This window comes from Schistocerca piceifrons, chromosome 3, assembly GCF_021461385.2.
Source record: "Schistocerca piceifrons isolate TAMUIC-IGC-003096 chromosome 3, iqSchPice1.1, whole genome shotgun sequence".
NCBI lineage: Eukaryota > Metazoa > Arthropoda > Insecta > Orthoptera > Acrididae > Schistocerca > Schistocerca piceifrons.
The window spans coordinates 374,002,008-374,024,805 of NC_060140.1; the positions used below are offsets into that span (position 1 = coordinate 374,002,008).

A 22,798-nucleotide genomic window follows, 5' to 3' on the forward strand; every position below is an offset into this window, starting at 1 on the left:
TGCCAAATTTGCACAATATATGGCTGATTCTGTCCATCACCCTGGGGACGTATGTACAGAAAGGTCGTCCACAACATTTCTTCTTCCGACGTGTCACTTTGTCACTTTGCCGAATGTTAGATTTTGCAAAACTTCTTATGCAACTGGTGGAGTATTGCAGACATGACATAAAGACTATTTACAAAGTGATCAAGGAGATCAAAAGTGTGTCTGATCAGCAAAAGACAACAGGGACCCACTTGCAATGTTGGGCATAGATCACACAGCCAGTGCAAGTGGAAAAGTCTTTGTGGGAATGAGTGGACAGTACATCAACAGCAGGATCATTGAACATAAATGGTATTGTAGGTTGGGACAGTGGAGATATTGGCTCTGGAAGATCACGCACTATGTGTGATCAATCAAATAGTAAAATTTTGTCAACATGGAATTTGTCGCTGTGGAGTAAAGCTACTACACCCATTTGTCCTGGGAAGCCATAGAAATCCACAAACTTGACAATACTTTCAGTAAGACGGAGGAAAGCCACAAAGTAAATGGATCCTGGATTCCCATGGAGCAGCGAATGACCATTGCAGGTAGCAAAGGGAGAACCATAGCAGTTATGACCAAGGAAAAGCCCCCAGATGTTGGCGCAACTGATACATGTAATCTCTGGCAACAAGCTCATCTCCAGTGTGTCGACACCATCAGAAGATAAAATATTGACAATGCCAGCCATTTGTGACAAAACATCATAAAAACTCTACTAACCTGAAATGAAATGATCGTATGGCATTTATTGGCTGGGATTTCCCCTTTGGGGTTCGGCCGCCGTATTGCAAGTCTTTTTTAGTTGATGCCACTTCAGCGACTTAAGTGTCAATGGTGATGAAAATGATGATGGACACAACACCTAGTCCTCTGCTAGGAATCGAACCCGGTCCCCCTTGCGTGGTAGGCGGGAACACTACTGCTGTGCTAGGGAGGCAAGATGGGCCAACAGACAGTATGTCAGTAAAAGCTGTTTCAGATGCAAAGAAGCCAAAAGAGAAGTATGTTTAAAGTAGTAAAGCAGTTATGGAAGAGAATGTTTGAGCAATTGTTAATGCAAACACGATAGAATATTCTGACTTAAACAAAACTATTCAGGAATGTCTCTTGGAGGATGTGATGGTGGCGGTGCTGGTTAAATGAGTGAGGTTTTATGATTTTCTTCTACAGACAATTTCACCCTGCCGGAAGTTTGCCTAGATATCATTAACATGTAAAATCCTTAAATTGCAAAAAATATTGCTGGTTATTACTTTGCATATCAATTTTTATATAATGTATATTTAAAAACAAAGATGATGTAACTTACCAAATGAAAGCGTTGGTATGTTGATAGACAACCAAACAAACACAAACACACACACAAAATTCAAGCTTTCGCAACCCACGGTTGCTTCATCAGGAAAGAGGGAAGGAGAGGGAAAGACGAAGGGATGTGGGTTATAAGGGAGAGGGTAAGGAGTCATTCCAATCCCGGGAGCGGAAAGACTTACCTTAGGGGGAGAAAAGGACAGGTATACACTCTCTCTTGCGCGCGGGCGCGCGCCCACACACACACACACACACACACACACACACACACAAGCAGACATGTCTGCTTGAATTTTGTGTTTGTTTGGTTGTCTATCAACATACCAACGCTTTCGTTTGGTCGTTTGGTAAGTTACATCATCTTTGTTTTTAGATATATTTTTCCCACATGGACTGTTTCCCTCTATTATATTTATATGAAGTATTAATCATTTGTTCTATCAACATTAGTACTTTGGACAAATTACATACAAATCTTCATGGCAGCACACTCATTTTGTTCTCAGAAACTGCAGGCAATAAAACCATAAAAACATCGGACTTAAGATTCAACTATCCAAATCCCATAGCCAGTAAATCCTCTTTCACTTACAAACTGACAGTGTTAGTCTTTTTGGTGAAAGTGAATAGTAGCTCTTTAAATGACTAATTGGGACCAGGTGAAAAGAGTAGGTTGACTGCTGCTGAGTAGGTGGTGGTGGTAGGTTTAAAGTGACTATTATTCACCCCCACCCCATCCCCCAGGTCTGAACCTGTGTACCCCACCTGTCAGTGTCCATAGTAAATCCCATGTGCAAGTGTGAGAACGTTTTCTAAATGTTTGCATAGCGTGTACCTGTTATGGGATATGGGAACAGCCTGGGATTTTCCTAGTGGGATGTGGGAAACCATCTAAAAACCAAATGCAAGCTGACCAGCTCACCAGCCTGTTGGTAACAATCCCTGTCAGGCTTGTTTCCTCATTTCCCAGAAATAGTGTGTGTTAACGCACTCAGCTGCCTGGGAGGTTGCTACTGAATAAGATTGTTGTTTCTTAAATATATGTGTAAAATTGCACTGCTGAGTATAAAATTTGTGACACCAGAAAGCGGTGAAACATAGGAGCAAATCATATTGTACAAATTACCTACCACACAAAATTCGGATTAATACAACAATTTTGTCTTGACAGAATTTATGATGGGTGAAGCACCTATAACAATTGAAAAGAGCTTCTACGTGGTGTGGCAAATGATACTCAGTGTCCTCCTTGGACAGGTATTGCCATGCTACAGTAGTTGATTGGAATGAACTGCTGGCAGATGTAATATTCACAGGGGTACCGCAGAGATCAATTTAAGCTTTCAGGACACACACAGTATTGTGCAGTTCAGTTTGAATTTTAATTGTGCAGAATGTCAATCGCTTGATTGATTTTTGACACCTGGGCGTTGGTTAGGTAATTTATATTTTTTTAGAGGTGAGGTATTGTGTATTTCCGATATGAGTGTAGTTCTGTCAGCTTTATAATATTATAGATTTCAGTAGTAGTTGTTAGACCTTATGCGTTATTATGTAAAACCTTGGATAAAAAATCACCAGTTCTAAGTTTTCTATATTTTATTCAAAAATTTGTAAATTTTATAAACTAATATGATCATGTTGTCAATGAATGAACAAAATACTAATTTAAATAGAAACATTAGAAAATATAATTTTGTAGTTATAAATAATTATACTATGAACTTAATTTGATTTTATATGACAGTGATAACAGCTTGTAAAATTCAGAAAGTCCATTATGGTTTTGTGTCAGTTACATTCGTTTTGGTGACAACTGTAACAAATGCATGTTTTGTAGGGAAGTTGTGTGTGAGAGCTCAGGGAACAAATAGTTACTTGAGAGAGCTTATGCAGAGGAAAGGTGGTGTAGAAAATGGTCACCAGTGTATTGTGTCACACACACGATGTTAAAGTTTGGCAAATAAAATAAGTTTATTGTGAAAAATGCATTTGAAGAAAGTGATTTTTCGATAAATCAGTGAGCTCTCACACATTGTTACTGTCTTGGTTTGTCAGGCTGCTTGAATGCTTGTGATCAGTCAGATACCAAGCATGCAGCAACATCTTTCATGTTCAAAATATTTTGCTAGATGTTGAAAACTGATTCATGACTGATTTTCATTTTTTACACTTTTGCCTCATTTGTGATATGCTGGTCTTTGAGCTTGTCTTGTGATTCCCAGTTCTTCACAGAGAGATTGTCTGCCACTTTGTTGTTTGTCATTCAGATATGTTTGGCTTCACTGGAAGTATCTGCACCTCAAATCGTTGTTTTTTATGATGTGGATTTGTTGCTGTATGCCCAGCATGGATTCTTGTTGTAGTGTTCCTCTTCCAATGCAGAAAATGATTTACCACATGATACAGCCCTTTATCAATGGGCTGCATCGTTTTGTGTTAGCTCCTTTAGCATTTCAAGTGTACCAGGACTGCAACAAGTGGCTATAAACAAACGTAATATCAATTTTGTAACCTAATTTTTTCAAGGTGATAATTAAGACTTTGACTGCACGTCACCATCCATTTGGTGATAAATGTGATGAACTTAGTCTAATGGACATTCTGTCAACAGAAAACAATCTGAATAACGTGATTAGGTATCCACTTCCTGGAATATCACACCAAGACTATGTTGTGTGAATATGTAAACTCTGAAAATACTGCAATCTTCTTATTTAACTCAGAAAATTTGTTAGTGCAGATAAAATTGTAGAGATGCCTGTTACTCATTATGAAGTTGTCAGAAATGTTACTGATATGCTCTTTCTACGGGGTCAACCAATAAACTATTCTCTCAACCAATTTCACTTTAGATTTTGCATTTATTGTCACACCCTTCAGTGCAAACCACGGAACATGCAAGTGTAATAATGAGAGAATATTTGAACCCGTAATATTTGGTATATAACTTAATAATTACTTAATAAACAATAAGCATATATGATTACTCCTTTAAACAAACATATATTTAAGACCATAAACGATAAGAGTCAACTGTTAATAAAGTCCCGTAGAACTAGAGCAAGGATCACCTTTTCAGTCCCTGAATGAAGTTGGTAGGTGACATATGGAACAATCAGACGTACATTAAGTGTTACTCTGTTAGGGACGATCAATCATTAATAATTATAACCACAGATTAAAGAAAATTAATCTAAAGCAATTAACATCAGTAATAAATAATTAAATCACATCTCAGCAAATGCATCAAAACCAAGTCTTTCAGTTCTATAACAATGTTGTATTGTCAAATATGCCAGATTACCGACACACTTCTGCAGTTTCTCCAAACCTAGAACTATCTTAGTAGTGTGCAATGCTTAGGTAATCCAGAACTACTCTAATTCGCCTTTCTTGGGCATAACGATGGAGTAAATAATTAACCTCTTACTTCATTCTCCTGGAACATTGAGTGGCAATAGTGGCTCAGGAAAGAGGATGGCTCCACCAGGAGGAGGAAACATTTACCCGAACTGGAAAGGGAACTCGTTTAACACAAGCCACTAAGTTGGACGAAGACCAGTTGGCGATTTTTAATTCTTACCCAAAGCTTGCTGGCCAGCAGACGAAAATTATAGAGGCAAAGGTAACTTTATTTGTGCTCACAAGAATTGATAACTTCTGCAAATGAGATTCAGGCAGAACTACTGCCGTAGTATCGATATGGGAATTTGGGACTGAGGAGAGCAAGTCAACAATGGTCTCTACCCAATAGACCCAACATTTCAGACAGACTGAGCAATCGACATTAGTCAGGGTTAGGAGGATTACCAAATAGAAACTCTAGCACTACCTTAAATATAACTAAATAGAGCACTTAAATGCCACGGGGACCAAACTCCTTAACACAAGAATATGTACACAATAGTTATTAATAACTCCCACAACACTGGGAGATTGGCCCTGCCAGACGATGACCATTGCACTAACTAGATGAAAAATCTTACTTTCGGTGACGGCACCACCTTCTGGAGGTTATTGGCAGCCGCAGACATACTTCATAGCTTCCCCAGCACATGAACGGAAACCAAACGTTGTCCACAGATTTATGGCCTCTTGCGTCCTCACGCCCCGGGTTTTTGGGCCCATCCAGACTTAGCATAGAGGGACCAAGCGTCCCGCTGCAGAACGGTCGTCCAGGGCCAAACACTTATCCACCCTCGGCACGATACACAGCACCTCCTCCCACCGGGCGCGCTAGCAGTGCGCTCACGGAGGCTCCCTCTAGGAAAGCGCGGAAACTCCAAACATAAGTAAATCAAGTGAAAAAAGGAACCATGGCAAATGACACGATTCAATTACCCTTATGTATCAGTTTGTGTCTGGCACTATTGATGGACAGACTATGACCATGAAGTCTATTATATTACTTTATTAATATGTCACTGATAGCCATGTCAAAATATCATCCATATCAGTTGGATGATCTCAAAATCATGTGCCACATTGCCAATGCTTGTAGTTGGGTTGTCAATTGCTTACAATCAGTGACAGATGCAGGATTTTTTTCAAGGGAGTGGGGATTTGAGTAATAGGTAAAATGTAATAATCAGAACTAAAGTAATATATTCACAAACATTTTGATGACTTTAATAGACAACAATGGTAAAATGGCGCTTACAGAGAGAGCAACGAAGCTTTTTAAAGATTTCATCTAGTACTTCATCAGTTTTTATTTCAAACAATCTAAAATCGAGGATAGAATATAATGACGGTATTATGAAAAGGATAGATTGCTGCGCACCATATAGTGGAGATGTTGAGTTGCAGATAGGTACAAAAAGAGACTATTAAACAAGTAAGCTTTTTGCCAAAAGTCCTTCCTAATTAGACAATATGGGCGAGCACGCGCGCTCCCACACACACACACACACACACACACACACACACACATTCACTCACTCACTCACGCACACAATCATGATCACGATCACTGTCTCTGGCTCTCGAGGCCAGACAGCCATTTCTATATTTTATGAATATACATCAAGGCGAGTCCATTCAGTCTGTCTACACCCATTGCACTCCTTAAGTGATGTTTCAGATATAGCAATGTTCAAAATAAACTTAGTGTAGTTACTGGCAATGTGCAGAAAAGTTTCATTGTCTTATGAGTGCAGGGGAAAATAATTAAGGTGATCTTTCTGGTTAAGGGTATTTCTTTTCCACACCTTCAGTTCATTAAAGAAAGTCTCTAGTGATGTATTAACATCATTAGGCCCCTGATTTACTATAGCATCAACAGTAGGTTGTAAGTTTTCACCTGATGCTCACACTGTTTTTCAGTAGAATCCTGTTCATGAATGGAAAAAAATTGAAAGCACTCTGCCTTGAAGCTAGGTCGCTGTGTTTGTCTCCCTGTCATTCTTTGAATTTCCAGCTTAATTACTGTAAGTTCAGCCTCACGTTCTTCCTCCTTGTACAATGGACAGAAACATGATCGAAAATCTTCCATTTCCTTTTCTAGATTCTCATACAAATCAACACAAATTATAAGGTCCATCTGTTTTGGGTGTAGTAAAATGGCTAAACAATGTGACAGGCTAAAAACGTGAACATAAATTGCCATGTGTAGGACTCTTGGAATTTTACTGCACTTTCACTTGACACACTGCTCATATTTGCTGCCCCATCAATACCCAATCCATGACCATTGTTCAGATTTAATCTCAGATCATGAATGTTTTAAAAGAAAACATCTGCCAAAGCTAATTCACAAAATTCATAAACAGGAACTAATCTGAAGAAATCTTCACAAATTATGAATATAGTTTTGTCTTTATCAACATATAAAGCATGAAGCGCCAACTGTTCTGTCCAACAAATATTAGCGATTTCATCTGCTAGCACACTGTTAATTTTCTCAGCAAATTGTTTGCAACTAAACCACTGGCAGTGTCAATAATTGCATTCTGAATGCCTTTGCTGAGATATGTCACTTTAGCACCTGCAGTATCTCGATGTTTTTTAGAATTGCATCTGCTGCCTCAATTTGGAATCTGAATCGCGCCCTGAAAATTTACCATCATTTCCACTTGAAACTTCGCCTTCTGACAGCTGTCCATAATCTGTGTGTCCTGTCAGTGGTAATCCCTCTCATTCGCAAAACAAAACAGTATAAACAGTAGGGATAAACCTTGTATGTTTTCACTTATTCTCTTTTTTATTTTTTAACTGACGACCTCAACTGAACATATATGTGCCCTTCATTGAGTGGAATTCACACAGAGCTTGCAGAAAGTGCCCTCTTTTGATTCTGAATAACCGAACTCCATTGAAACTCAGACAGTTGTTGATGTTGAAATTTCTTTTCACGTAAGGAAATTTTGTAACTTGTTGGTGGAACACAAGTTTTTGCAGTAAAGTTATTTCCTGATCCTCGTGTCGGCAGTTCTGTAAAGAAAATGGGCCTATGTCATACTGGTTGTAGTTTTGTCTAGTGTTTGCATGAGAATTCTAAGTATTAATGTACCTGGTTGCAGTTCAGTAAGTTGGTGAAGCCGGCTTCCATCTAGTTATGTTGTTCCTGAATGCTGTGCATGTCTTCATTGGGTTTTGAAGTGATGTTCACTACAACTATAATTTATGTTGGATTTAAACGCTATATTTTGCTCAGAAAAAAAGTTGCTAGTCTTTTCTTCTCCATTATTAAGCAACTAACAATGTAACTGAACTAAACACAACACACTAATCAACAATGCACCATAACTTGTAGCAAATCATTTGACTACAGCATGCTAATGGGTACCAGCATAGATCATCTGGTGATATATGCAAAGCTAGCAGATTCTGGCAATTATATTAATTCATAGTGAGAATGTTCACTCGTGCGACTAAATAATATGAAATGCACACGTTCAAAACTGTAGTAAAAAGATCAGTGTGGTATTAGTAGTCGAGGCCTCAAGGTTGCTAAATTCACGGCTCTTTACAATAAAATTTTCTGCAATTTTCTACACCACGGAAGTCATAATAAGATTAAAAATCCAGATCATAGTTCACATGACAGCCATCAAGAAAAATGGCATTGAAGAGTGTACAAGAAATAGATGGTAACTGTAGCAAATTCATCTGACTCTAGAGTACACTCAGTATTTTCAGTATGTGTTTAAACTGTGATCCTTAATTACTGAAACTCAGGTTATCCTTCAACTAAAAATATTTCCTAAAGGCATGGATATGAATATCTATTTTGTCAGTTTATGTGGTCTGAGGACAAAACAGTTTGGCTCGTCATTGCTTTTAAAGTATAATGTGCAAAATGGCATTGGTCATTTTTAAATTAATGTGTTAAATATTCATTCTTGCTGCTGTTCCTGACATCATTAGTGCGATGCAATCATCTGGAAAGTTTACTGTCATGCATCTTGCCTACAAAGTTCACACCAAAAATCATGCTCTTTAGAGGTGTTGCTAATTTCACAAACAACTTTTTATTCCTTCACTATACATCTGCATCTACATCTAAATTTACATTATAGTTTGCAAACCACTGTGAAGTGCATGGTAGTATGTCTGTTTGCACCAGTTATTAGGTCTTCTTTTCCCCATTACATTCGCATATGTAGTGTGGAAACAATGACTGCTCAAGTGCCTCTGTATGCAATGAATTTAATCAAATCTTGTCCGTACAATCTCAGTGGGAGCAAAACAGAGGAGGTTGCAGTATATTCCTTGATTCATAACATAAAGCCAGTCGTTGAAAATTTGTAAGTAGGCTTTCCTGATTGTTTACTTCAGTCTTCAAGACTCTGCCCTTTTACTTTCTTCAACATCTCTACATATGTTCAACATCACCTGTTAGTCGTATTTGGCACGAGCCCCACACACTTCAGTAATAGTCTAGGATTGGTCACACAAGTGATTCGTAAGCAATTGCCCTTTTAGACTGAATGCATTTCCCTAGCGTTCAATCAATAAACTGAAGTCTGTCACCTGTTTTACCTATGACTTAGCCTATGTGATCATTCCATTTCATATCCCTACAAAGTGTTACATCCAAGTACTTAAATGAGTTCACAGATTCCAGCTGTGAGTCAGTGATATTATAGTTACAGGATACTGCACGGTCTGTTTATGTTAGACATCATTGTGCAATAATCGCTTACAGATGGTTGGTGGCAGCACTAGCAGTGGAGAGTATATATTATAAAGTGCGTTGTGAGGATGCGGAAAAATAGTGAAGTCGTCATCAAAATGCGAAAAGGAGTGACTTACCTGATGTCCAAAAGGGTATGCTCATTGGCTTCTGGGCCAGTGGTGAAAGCAATTAAGAAATGGCTAAGCTTGTAAACTATTAGTGTGCCACTGTGGTTAAAGTATACCGCTCGGGGCACTATCCAAATGCAATACTGAGCCAACTGTGCTGCACCATAGGCCATAGATGACGGGTGAACAACAGCTGCAGAGTGGTGTATGGGTGAATAGATACTGTTCAGCAACTGACTGCCCAGATGAACCATGGTGGGGCTACCAACAATGTCTCCTCAGTGACCATTCAGCAAATATTGCTACGTATGGGCCTCCACAGCAGGCCAATATTGCAACTAGGTGTCCACTGAGTGGTAGCAGATAGCCTTTTCAGATGAATCATGTTTTATGCTTCATAGCATATAAGGCCGTTAGTGTGTATGACATGAAACCTCTGAAAGCAAGCAGCCTGCAACAATCTTTGGAAGGTCCAGGCTAGAGGAGAGAGCGTTATGGTCTGGGAAATGTTTTTGTGACATTCCGTGGGTGATCTTGTCATTCTGGAAGGCCCAGTGGATCATCACAGGTATGCACCTATCCTTGGAGACCTGTCCACCCCACCCCTGCATACAGTTTCTTTACTTCAGCACAATGGCATCTATCAGCAGGACAATGCAACATGTCTCACAGTTCGCAGTGTATATGCATGGTTTGAAGAGTACCAGGATGAGTTAACCATACTCCCTTGGCCACAAAACTTACCAGATTTAAACCCAGTCAATAATATGTGGGACCACCTCGATCGGGCTGTTTGTGCCATGGATCTTCAGCTGAAAAACCTAGTGCAGCTGGCCACAGCACTGGAGTTGCCCTGATTGTGCATCCCTGTTGGTACCTTCCATAACTTCATTGACTCTCTTTCTGCGTGTCCGCACTACAAAAGGTGGTTATTCAGACTTTTTACAGATGGTCACGTTAATGTGACTAGACTATCTATGTTTCCTTGTTTCATGAAGTGGAAAATTTTGCATTTTTGAACACTTGCTTCAAGTTTCCATTTTCCACACTACTCTGAAATCTGATTGAGATGTGACTATTTGTCCATTTCTTCTGTTTGTACTTCATCACAGATAACTGGATCAGCTGCAAGAAGTCTCAGATTACTACTATATTCTCTGCAAGATTCATTGTTATACAACATGAAAACAAGGATCCCAACACACTTCCCTAGGGCACACGCTTGAAGTTATTTCTACTCTGTGTGTGTCTCTTTTTCCGAGATCACTTCCTACATTCTTGCCATCAAAAAATCCTCAATTCAGGAATTTCACTTGCTACTACATGTGATTGTACTTTTGACAATAAGCATAGATATGGTACTGAGCCAACTGCCTTGCCACAATGGTAACACCAGTTCCCATCAGCTCGCTGAAGTTAAGCGTTGTCGGGCATGGCTAGCACTTGGAGGAGTCACCGTCTGGGTCTGCTGAGTGCTGATGGCAAGCAGCGTGCACTCAGCCATTGTGAGGCCAATTGAGGAGTAGTGGCACTGGTCACAAAAATTGTCAGTGACCTGGAGAGCACTGCACTGACCACATTCTCCTCCATTTCCACATCCATTGACACCTAAGGACTGAGGATGAAACGGCGGATGGTCAGTACCATTGAGCCTTCAGGGCCTGTTAAGATGGTGTTTGTTTGTTTTATTGAATACTGCAATATGCAGTGCAGTAGTAAAGTCTGTCACAATTGAACTTCACATCATCTTTTATGTTTCTAATTCGTCAGTTTTGATTTACATCAATTTCAACACTGCATTTTGCTTTATCTCATGAAACTACCAAAAAGTGAAAAAGTTGTAATATTTGTAATATTGTATCAAAGGATTTCCATATATTTTTGTAAGATTAGTAGAAAAGTCAAAAATTGTTGTATTGTTTAAAAGTGAAATTATGTACTTTCAAAATTTAAATAAAAATATGTGGAAGTATTCATGCTATGATGAACACAGATTGTTATATTTCACTGTATGACCTTTAGTAAAAAGGCACACAGGCTACAAAATTTAACTTCCTTTAAATATGAAGGAATTAAATGCATGACAATGACAGTGCTGTACTAGACATGATGTTATTGATGATAGTATCAGTTGCCTCCTTCAGACAATGGATTTGGCTTACTTAGCCAGCTACAAGGGGACCCACTGTGTAATGTGAACTAACTTATGGCTGGAGAATGCATTAAATGGTGAGGAAAGAGCTTTCCGTCAGCAACCAAGCATGTTAGGTAAAAGAATTGTGTAGGTGTTGGTGATGTAAACGGAGAAAGTTTTGTGACATGCAGCTTATCAAATATTCCTTATATGTGATAATCAGTTAATAGCTTTCATTCTGATGTTTTGAATTGTAGCATTTTCTATGAGAAAAGATAGGAACTAATTACCTATTAATTACTGAAAGTAAAAAGTAGTAATGTTGAATCTTGTAAATAAATGTAGGAAAAGTATTCATTTGTAGAAGTTTTACGTTTCAGGCATAAATTCACTGCTTTTGCTTTGAAAGGGAAAAACATGTTTTCTCATTTTAGTTCTTCATGAAAATTACGTATTGTATTTTCTTCTTTGTTTTTTTGTTCTTCCTCCCTCTTTCAGCAGAGGGGGTAACATGGCAATGTGGAAGACTTCCTATGAGCTGTGTATTTGCAGCCACTGCATATATTAGTGCTGCCTGATACGCATTGTACACAATGATGCAACAGCTATAGCTAATTGCAGGTGATAGGTTTGAGTCCTGGATTTTTCTGGAGATTACTATTTTATGTAATATTGTAATCTATTTGAAATTTTGTGTTTATGTAAACAGGAGCGCTGAGGCAAACTATACTTTACGTTGTGCTTAATAAATGTACTTTCAGTCTGAAGTGTTTGATCTTGTTCATGACCCTGCTCTCATAACTGTATTGGAATCCAGGTTCTATGTGGCAATAGAATAGTTATGAAACCAAAAACGTGACCGACACTGATGTTTCACTGAGGTTTTTATAGATATTGTTTAAGTGATTGGTAGTCTACCTGATTAAATCACCTCATACTAGTGAGGCAAATGACAATTTGCATAATTATGTGAAAGTCTTTGAGTGTTCCTACATTTTCATAAATTACCCTGGATACTGAAAAACTTCAAAGACAGTGCCTGAAAGACAACAGTGAAATGTGCCTGATCAGACTTGGGAAAGTGCTGTATTTCTAAGGATATTATTCTCAGCAGAACATAGACTTGCAGCTTACAGCGGTTCAGATTCCTTGCTGAGACTCAGTATTGAAATGGTGTCACAGATAGTGAGGCTGGCAAGCAGCCCCTGTTCCTTGTGGCTCCACAGACTGTGGAAGTGTAGAGTGCTGTGGGTGTGTGATCTAGTGTTCTGTGCTTTGAAAGTGCACATATTTTCATGTCCTGCCAGTTGGCAGTTTCCACCCAGTTTTCAGGCCATGCCATTTGACAGAGTGCTCAACTGTTGCTTGTTTATGGTTTTATCTCTCTTGGCATTCAATCTGGATTTTGTATACTTAAGATGATCTTGCTCTGTTTTGGACCCTGTTTGTAGTCAGCCATTTGCTACATGAACTTAGTCATTACTGACCACTCAGAACTGCCATTTGTTCCTCTTCTATCTGCGCCACCAAATGCCAAGTGATCCTGAATGTTTCACTACCTATGCCCAATGGGATAGTAAACCTAGTCTTTGAGAGAGTGTGTGTGTGTGTGTGTGTGTGTGTGTGTGTGTGTGTGTGTGTGTGTGTGTGTGTTTTAATAATGATTGAAAATAACAAACCCTGAAACATATTTTTTTTTTACATTCAATCTTATAAGAAGGAAATTTCAATTCTTAAATCTCTGTGTATAAGCATTGAGTATCATAAATACATAAAATAGCAGTTTCAGTCCTAGTTTTTACTGTTTGCTGAATACATCATGCTGTAGTGGCTGCTTCTTAATCTCCCTCCTCCCCCCACCTAACTGTGTACATCCTTCTAAGGGATGAAATCTACTCATATACTATCAGTATTTAGTATGCTAATAAATTTATACATTATTACAGGTTCAGAGACATGGTGGAATCAGTGATAAGGAAGAACAGAGACAAATTTCACAAGTAAGTACATTTTCTTTTTTGTGAGGCAGGAGATGGTATTTTCATGTGTAATAAAAATGATGTTTTGAATTTATTATTATCAGAAAAAATTACAAAAGCTCTTATCATTTTCTGTGAGGTGTGAAATCAATTCTCAGGTACGCTCCCAGGTGTGAATGTGGTACTGATACATTATTTTGTATTGTACCTCATTGCTGTCAAATGCTACTGTAATGTGAAAAGGTACAAAATGCTGAAGTACTATGGCCAGGAACTCCTCAGCATTTTATATTCAGTCTGCTGTAAGTCTTTTAGAAGTGGTCTCTTGTATACTGATTTAACACGGAAGAGACCATTTATTTATCATTCATCATTAGAGGCAGAACGTGTAGGACTAGCACTCAAATGTGCAAGCTGTAACATACCTGTTGTCACACATTTACAATTATGATGGGATTCTATCATATGTTGACAGATGTAACATTTCTATTTTGAGTGGAATTAACTGTGAATATGCTGCCTAATATATTGCTCAAGACTTGTTTAGTGCTATCATAGAACACATTGACCAAGAGATGTGCATCATAAATTTCTTGAAATACAGTTGGTCACCAATCTGTGAGGGCATACACTATATCAAACCAAGTAGTGATAAATGTAAAATATATTCTTCTCTAGTGCAAGGATGTTAATCAAAATTACAATCTGCTAAGTCCAAATTACTATAATTTCTTACAGTACACTACCACAATATAATTTAAAGGAACTGATGATCATCAATTTTGAATCATATCAGATTGTAGCTTGTAAGAAAAGAGAAATTAATGATCAGAAAATATTATTATTGAGACTTGAACAGTGCTACCTTCTTTAAACATTGTTCCATTACACAATCTACTCACACATGGTGATAATTGGCTCACAATTATTGATACAAGAATTGTACAGATGTTTAAATTGAGCCAAGGTCTTCAAAAATTATGGGATGTTGGATATACGTAGTGACTTCAGTATATTCACAAAGCCTAACTGCATCTCGGGCAGCGTCTTTTGTATCTGCATTTGTGAATGCTCATATTGGAATGGTGCTTCATTTGTGCCCTCTGTTCTCTTGCTATACCCTGCCAGGGTCCATAACTTAGGGATCTTCCTTAACTATCATTCTTTAGCTTCCTATCGTATTTTCATGATTACATCTTGTGGTTAAGTGGTGTTGGTGTTGTCTTTGTCGTTGTTATTGTTGTGGTCTTCAGTTGGAAGACTGGTTTGATGCAGCTCTCCTTGCTAGTCTAACCTGTGCAACACTCTTCAACTCCAAGTAACTACTGCGAGCTCCACCCAGTACAATGTGCTTACTACGTATTCAAGCCTTGGTCTCCCTCTGCAATTTTTATCACTCACTCTTCTCTCCATTACCAAATGGGTGATTCTGTGAGCACACTTTACTTCAAAAGCTTCTATTCTCTTCTTGTCTGAAATGCTTATCGTCCTCGTTTCACTTCCATACAAGGATACACTTCAGACAAATACTATCAGAAAAGATTTCCTAACACTTAAATTGGTATTAAATGTTAACAGATTCCTCTTTTTCGGAAATTATTTCCTTGCAATCGAATTAAACCTAAAACATTGATAACTTGTGTGTATGCCTTGTGTTACAAAGTCCAAACTTAGTGCAGAACATTAAGTCTTCCAATGCATGTAAAGGAACCAGATTACATAAGACAGAGTTTTGTATGAATTGGAGCAGAGAAAGTAGTGGAAATACTGCAAGGAAGCATCTGCAATCGGTACAGGGTGTAGACAAGTGTATCCATACCAAGCAAGATTTTGGCTAAATTTGTCCTTCAGTATAAAAACCCCTTGCTTTTGCACTTACGTGAATGTTAAGAGCATAAAATTAACAGTTAAATCATTTGGTTTCCAGCCTTCATACTATGAAACTGCTATGATTCTGAGAGATAAGGTGAAGATGAATTTTAGATATAATTATTTTTTGCATAACATTTACACCTTTTTTTGTTTCATTACCCTCATAGGAAAGTTTAAATTAATAATGCTCACGTATTGGCTGATGAAAACAGTGGTGTAAGAAAATGAGAGGATATTGAAAATTTCGTATGGAATGCTTACATGGTTTTGTAGGTCAAACTGAAATTTTTTACCAGTTTGATAGATCACAGTTGTCATATCATATCATTCATTTTAACTTCCCCAAAACCACTGCGATTTGTTGTAAACAGTCATTGTTTACACTTTGTATAAGTACATCTCAATCTCTTCAGCAGAGTATTATGACGACGATGAGCTGTGTCACTGAAATATTCTGCAAGTGACATTTTCACACCCAGTTGCTTGTTTCATACCAGCTTAATAGAAAAATATTTTTTTTGCTTCTGCTTTGTGTTGCTTATGTATGTCTACGTGAATAGTGTGGAGTGCTTTAGTGAGACATATCAAACATTGATTCTATTACACATGTTATCACTGCCCAGTTATAGGTCACAGTTTTATAGCTTGAGTTTAAAGTTGAGTGCCCCAAATTGTGGTTTGTGGTCAGTTAAACATAGACAGACAGACTGTGTGTGTGTGTGTGTGTGTGTGTGTGTGTGTGTGTGTGTGTGTGTGTGTGTGTCTAGACCCTCAACAATTTTTGCTTGTATTTGATACAGACACTGGCATTCAAAAACATGGGAATTCAAAGACTGTATCAAAATCTTTAGCTCCTCAGACTAACCTGGATATACAGGAAGCAGCAAGCAAGGGACTTAAGTTCATATAGAAGATTTAATGAAATATTATTTACTTTCTAAAACATGAATACAAATTACATTTTATGTTTGCTTGCTGTAATGTTCCTCTATCATGCTTTTAATGGATGATGAACACAATCTACGTTGTAATGGCAAAAAATATTTTTTTACAATTTAACAATTTTCACATTTTTGTTCTTTACTTGTACTATGAAACTTTGCTTCTTGTCAAATTTCATGATTCTACGTCTACAGGATGTTTCGTATAGGTGAGGGAGTTTGCAAGTATAAAAATATGTGACCCAGGTGTCCGAATCTTTGGATCGCATTGACTTAAAAGCTCAAATTTTTTACATCGGCAAGAGACCATAGACCTTAGTATGTGAAATAAACTTGAACTTTGTGTCTACCCGTTCCTGAGAAAAAGGGCTCTAAATATTCAGATGGATGGATGGACAGACAGACAGACAGACAGACAGACAGACAGAGCTATCCTATAAACATTCTGTTTCTACATATTGAGGCACTAAACCCAAAAATTAATTTTTATGTCATGTTATGTGTTTATACACTGTTGTGTGTCTTCCTCATCTCCTTTTATTTCTTATTACTATGGGTAATCATTTAGGAAAGGCATCAGTCACGTTAACTAAGGGAGGAGGGAGTAGCTTTCAATCAGCTCACATGTGCATTTACTGAAAGAAGTGCACTGTAGTCCTAATTTATTTCAAGAATATGTCTGCAATAAAGTAAGTCAGTTTTTGCTTAAATGGTGAGGATCCTTTAAATGAGAGAACATTAAAGTCTAAATACACTGCTCATATTGTTAGTGAAGTTCATACACCCCAAAAAAGTTCTACTCTTATTTACATCGCTATTCACAGTTTTTCACATTCATTCCCAAACAAGCCACTGCTTTGCTTTCAAAGGGGACCCACATTGGTCATTTTTGACACAGTCAAAACTTCTCTTGTTGGCAGAAGGGCAAAAATAAAAGGGAACATCATTTGTCTTAAGTGTCAACACTCAATAGTTTCTGAGAAAATAACAAAGTTTTGATGCTGCTGGGTCACTTTGTATGTGTACTGTTATACCAAGCAAGTTTGTAGCCTTTGTGCTCAATGTTCAAATCCATTCTTATTTAATTATTTTTTTCTTTTGTTGGCATGGCAGAATGTGACACCAGTGATATTGGTATGGTGTGACATGTGACACCAAGAAATGCAATGACATTATTTACAAAAGAAATAAACATTTAAAAAGTTATTAAAATTATGTTTTATCGTCACAAATCTTGTATAACCTTATGTAACTAACATTAATTGAAAATGAAAAACACACACATTCCAGTATATCAATGTGTCTGTGTGTGTGTGTGTGTGTGAGAGAGAGAGAGAGAGAGAGAGAGGAGAGAGAGAGAGAGAGAGCATTGCCCGTGGTAACATCTATCATAAAAACATTCAGAGCATTAAAAATCAAACCACCATGAGCAAGTTATTAGAAAAAGCAACTTCATTGACATTGTTAAATATCTTGCAGTCTGACAATAATTTCATAGCAGAGTAAACGTGTCAAACCATTTACTTGACAGATGGAGCTGCAATTGATTATGGTTCTAGGGGCATATTTTATTAATTTCTGTTTGCTGTGCAATGAGAACAAGGCATTCTTCACCTGTCAGTAACACTATATGGTATAGGCCTGACAGAATGGCATACACTTTGGTGGAATTACTTTTAATGAACATGTTGATATTCCAGTTTCATCGAGAATCAGACCTTTGTAAGGAGGTATAGTGTTGCACACCCCACGAGTCTGTAATTTATAGTAATGGCTCCATTTTTATGTAAGGTCACAAAATGTGTCAAAGAGCTGACAATGGATTTCTTTTTTCCATTGGCCATCAATTATTTCTGTAGCTTTCTCAGCCGAGAACAATAACATTTGCATACTAGAGATGTGATACATTTTGCTTGGTCTGTACTTGTAACAAAATCAGGTTGAATTCAGAAATTATGGTGGAAATTTGAAGTTGAAAGTATCTTGCTGTTTGCAATAATTTTTCAAGCATACACTTGTCTTTGGTGCTGATATATTTGATGACATTTGAATTGCAACGAGTGTTTGAGACTCTGAATTCAAAACTTTGACTGCAATGAAGCTGCTGCAGCTGTTGCCCACAGCCACAAGCTTATGTTGTAACCATATGCCCAATGTTTTGTAAAATGATCAAGTGCCTAAGAATAAGTCATTTTATATTTATCTTGAGTCTATCCTCCTCTTGTCGCTTGGATCCTCCTGTGTGATAGCTATTTGTACTTTTGATCTTGTACACTTGAAAAGGATTAACACTTTCTGAACAACTGTTACTAACAGTTTTTGTTTGTCTCCAACAAGTCAGTGGCAAATTTAGTCCTCCAGTCCAGTGAGACATAAATCATCCAATGGAATGGCATCATAATGGGTATGCAACAGCCGCAACATCTGGAAAACTCACAAAAGATACTTTTCATCAAACTTTCAACAAAGTTTTGTGAGCTTATGTAAAAATGGAGCCGTTTCTGTTCATTCTTGGCTCATGGGATGGACAAAGCTGTAGCTCCTTATGTGATGGGCTGGTCAGCAATAAAATCAGAATAGCGATGTCTTAATTTAAAGTAATTACGCCAAAGTGTACGCCGTTCTTTCATCCCTGTGATGTATACTTTTAACGATAGCTGAAGAATCGCAGAAGTGCCTTATTCTCCTTACATAGCAAACAAATGTAAATCACATGTAGAAGCAATGCAGTTAATAAAATAAACACCTAGATCTGTTACCAACTGTAGGATCCAGCTGTTGAGAAACTACTTTGATATGCTTATTTGCCATGAAATTGTCGCCTGATTGATAGGTATTTAGCATTTGAAACTATATTATGTGACTGTGATGTGTTCTTTTCCAAATTGGTTGTGGTGCTTTCAGTTTCTATAGATGTTTTTTTAAGATAGTGGATATCACCATGCAGAATTTGAAATAGTAGAGTTTATATGTTTTTCATACAAGGTTATATAAGATACACTCCTGGAAATGGAAAAAAGAACACATTGACACCGGTGTGTCAGACCCACCATACTTGCTCCGGACACTGCGAGAGGGCTGTACAAGCAATGATCACACGCACGGCACAGCGGACACACCAGGAACCGCGGTGTTGGCTGTCGAATGGCGCTAGCTGCGCAGCATTTGTGCACCGCCGCCATCAGTGTCAGCCAGTTTGCCGTGGCATACGGAGCTCCATCGCAGTCTTTAACACTGGTAGCATGCTGCGACAGTGTGGACGTGAACCGTATGTGCAGTTGACGGACTTTGAGCGAGGGCGTATAGTGGACATGCGGGAGGCCGGGTGGACGTACCGCCGAATTGCTCAACACGTGGGGCGTGAGGTCTCCACAGTACATCGATGTTGTCGCCAGTGGTCGGCGGAAGGTGCACGTGCCCGTCGACCTGGGACCGGACCGCAGCGACGCACGGATGCACGCCAAGATCGTAGGATCCTACGCAGTGCCGTAGGGGACCGCACCGCCACTTCCCAGCAAATTAGGGACACTGTTGCTCCTGGGGTATCGGCGAGGACCATTCGCAACCGTCTCCATGAAGCTGGGCTACGGTCCCGCACACCGTTAGGCCGTCTTCCGCTCACGCCCCAACATCGTGCAGCCCGCCTCCAGTGGTGTTGCGACAGGCATGAATGGAGGGACGAATGGAGACGTGTCGTCTTCAGCGATGAGAGTCGCTTCTGCCTTGGTGCCAATGATGGTCGTATGCGTGTTTGGCGCCGTGCAGGTGAGCGCCACAATCAGGACTGCATACGACCGAGGCACACAGGGCCAACACCCGGCATCATGGTGTGGGGAGCGATCTCCTACACTGGCCGTACACCACTGGTGATCGTCGAGGGGACACTGAATAGTGCACGGTACATCCAAACCGTCATCGAACCCATCGTTCTACCATTCCTAGACCGGCAAGGGAACTTGCTGTTCCAACAGGACAATGCACGTCCGCATGTATCCCGTGCCACCCAACGTGCTCTAGAAGGTGTAAGTCAACTACCCTGGCCAGCAAGATCTCCGGATCTGTCCCCCATTGAGCATGTTTGGGACTGGATGAAGCGTCGTCTCACGCGGTCTGCACGTCCAGCACGAACGCTGGTCCAACTGAGGCGCCAGGTGGAAATGGCACGGCAAGCCGTTCCACAGGACTACATCCAGCATCTCTACGATCGTCTCCATGGGAGAATAGCAGCCTGCATTGCTGCGAAAGGTGGATATACACTGTACTAGTGCCGACATTGTGCATGCTCTGTTGCCTGTGTCTATGTGCCTGTGGTTCTGTCAGTGTGATCATGTGATGTATCTGACCCCAGGAATGTGTCAATAAAGTTTCCCCTTCCTGGGACAATGAATTCACGGTGTTCTTATTTCAATTTCCAGGAGTGTATATGATGATAAAATCAAATTTTGATAAGATTTGAAATGCTTTCTTTTTTCTCAATAATTCTATTGTATTTCTTGATGTCTCAAAAATGTTGCTGTCATTGGTGTAACTTACAGGGTAGGACAGAATGCAGAGTTGGATTTAACATGTAAATACACTCCTGGAAATTGAAATAAGAACACAGTGAATTCATTGTCCCAGGAAGGGGAAACTTTATTGACACATTCCTGGGGTCAGATACATCACATGATCACACTGACAGAACCACAGGCACATAGACACAGGCAACAGAGCATGCACAATGTCGGCACTAGTACAGTGTATATCCACCTTTCGCAGCAATGCAGGCTGCTATTCTCCCATGGAGACGATCGTAGAGATGCTGGATGTAGTCCTGTGGAACGGCTTGCCGTGCCATTTCCACCTGGCGCCTCAGTTGGACCAGCGTTCGTGCTGGACGTGCAGACCGCGTGAGACGACGCTTCATCCAGTCCCAAACATGCTCAATGGGGGACAGATCCGGAGATCTTGCTGGCCAGGGTAGTTGACTTACACCTTGTAGAGCACGTTGGGTGGCACGGGATACATGCGGACGTGCATTGTCCTGTTGGAACAGCAAGTTCCCTTGCCGGTCTAGGAATGGTAGAACGATGGGTTCGATGACGGTTTGGATGTACCGTGCACTATTCAGTGTCCCCTCGACGATCACCAGTGGTGTACGGGCAGTGTAGGAGATCGCTCCCCACACCATGATGCCGGGTGTTGGCCCTGTGTGCCTCGGTCGTATGCAGTCCTGATTGTGGCGCTCACCTGCACGGCGCCAAACACGCATACGACCATCATTGGCACCAAGGCAGAAGCGACTCTCATCGCTGAAGACGACACGTCTCCATTCGTCCCTCCATTCACGCCTGTCGCGACACCACTGGAGGCGGGCTGCACGATGTTGGGGCGTGAGCGGAAGACGGCCTAACGGTGTGCGGGACCGTAGCCCAGCTTCATGGAGACGGTTGCGAATGGTCCTCGCCGATACCCCAGGAGCAACAGTGTCCCTAATTTGCTGGGAAGTGGCGGTGCGGTCCCCTACGGTACTGCGTAGGATCCTACGGTCTTGGCGTGCATCCGTGCGTCGCTGCGGTCCGGTCCCAGGTCGACGGGCACGTGCACCTTCCGCCGACCACTGGCGACAACATCGATGTACTGTGGAGACCTCACGCCCCACGTGTTGAGCAATTCGGCGGTACGTCCACCCGGCCTCCCGCATGCCCACTATACGCCCTCGCTCAAAGTCCGTCAACTGCACATACGGTTCACGTCCACGCTGTCGCGGCATGCTACCAGTGTTAAAGACTGCGATGGAGCTCCGTATGCCACGGCAAACTGGCTGACACTGACGGCGGCGGTGCACAAATGCTGCGCAGCTAGCGCCATTCGACGGCCAACACCGCGGTTCCTGGTGTGTCCGCTGTGCCGTGCGTGTGATCATTGCATGTACAGCCCTCTCGTAGTGTCCGGAGCAAGTATGGTGGGTCTGACACACCGGTGTCAATGTGTTCTTTTTTCCATTTCCAGGAGTGTAGCTTGGTTAGTTGTGAACCAGTTTTATTGATATTCCATTCAGTCAGTGTTTAACATGTGGAGATTGTGTACGGATGACAACTTCCTTCAAATGACCTCCATTTGCAGCTTCACAAAGTTGTGCTCTTTCGATTGCATTATTCACTACAGTGATTAAGATCTGAGGGATTAATGCTTGAATTTTGCATGGATATTCCCCTTGAGCCACTGAAGTGTAAGCAGTTTGTTCATGTACACACGTTCATTAAGATATCCCCAGGGCCATAAGGTCAGGGGATCAT

At 40.1% G+C, this 22,798-nt stretch overlaps 1 protein-coding gene across 3 annotated transcripts in view; it reads left to right on the forward strand.

The window, feature by feature from the left end:
* LOC124790124 (protein disulfide-isomerase TMX3) overlaps positions 1-22,798 on the forward strand; it is a 196,703-nt gene that overhangs the window by 127,132 nt on the left and 46,773 nt on the right. For all 3 annotated transcript variants that reach the window (XM_047257695.1, XM_047257696.1, XM_047257697.1), the window contains one exon: positions 13,675-13,728. In XM_047257695.1, coding sequence (XP_047113651.1) covers positions 13,675-13,728 — 54 coding nt within the window. The remainder of the gene's footprint in view (positions 1-13,674; positions 13,729-22,798) is intronic.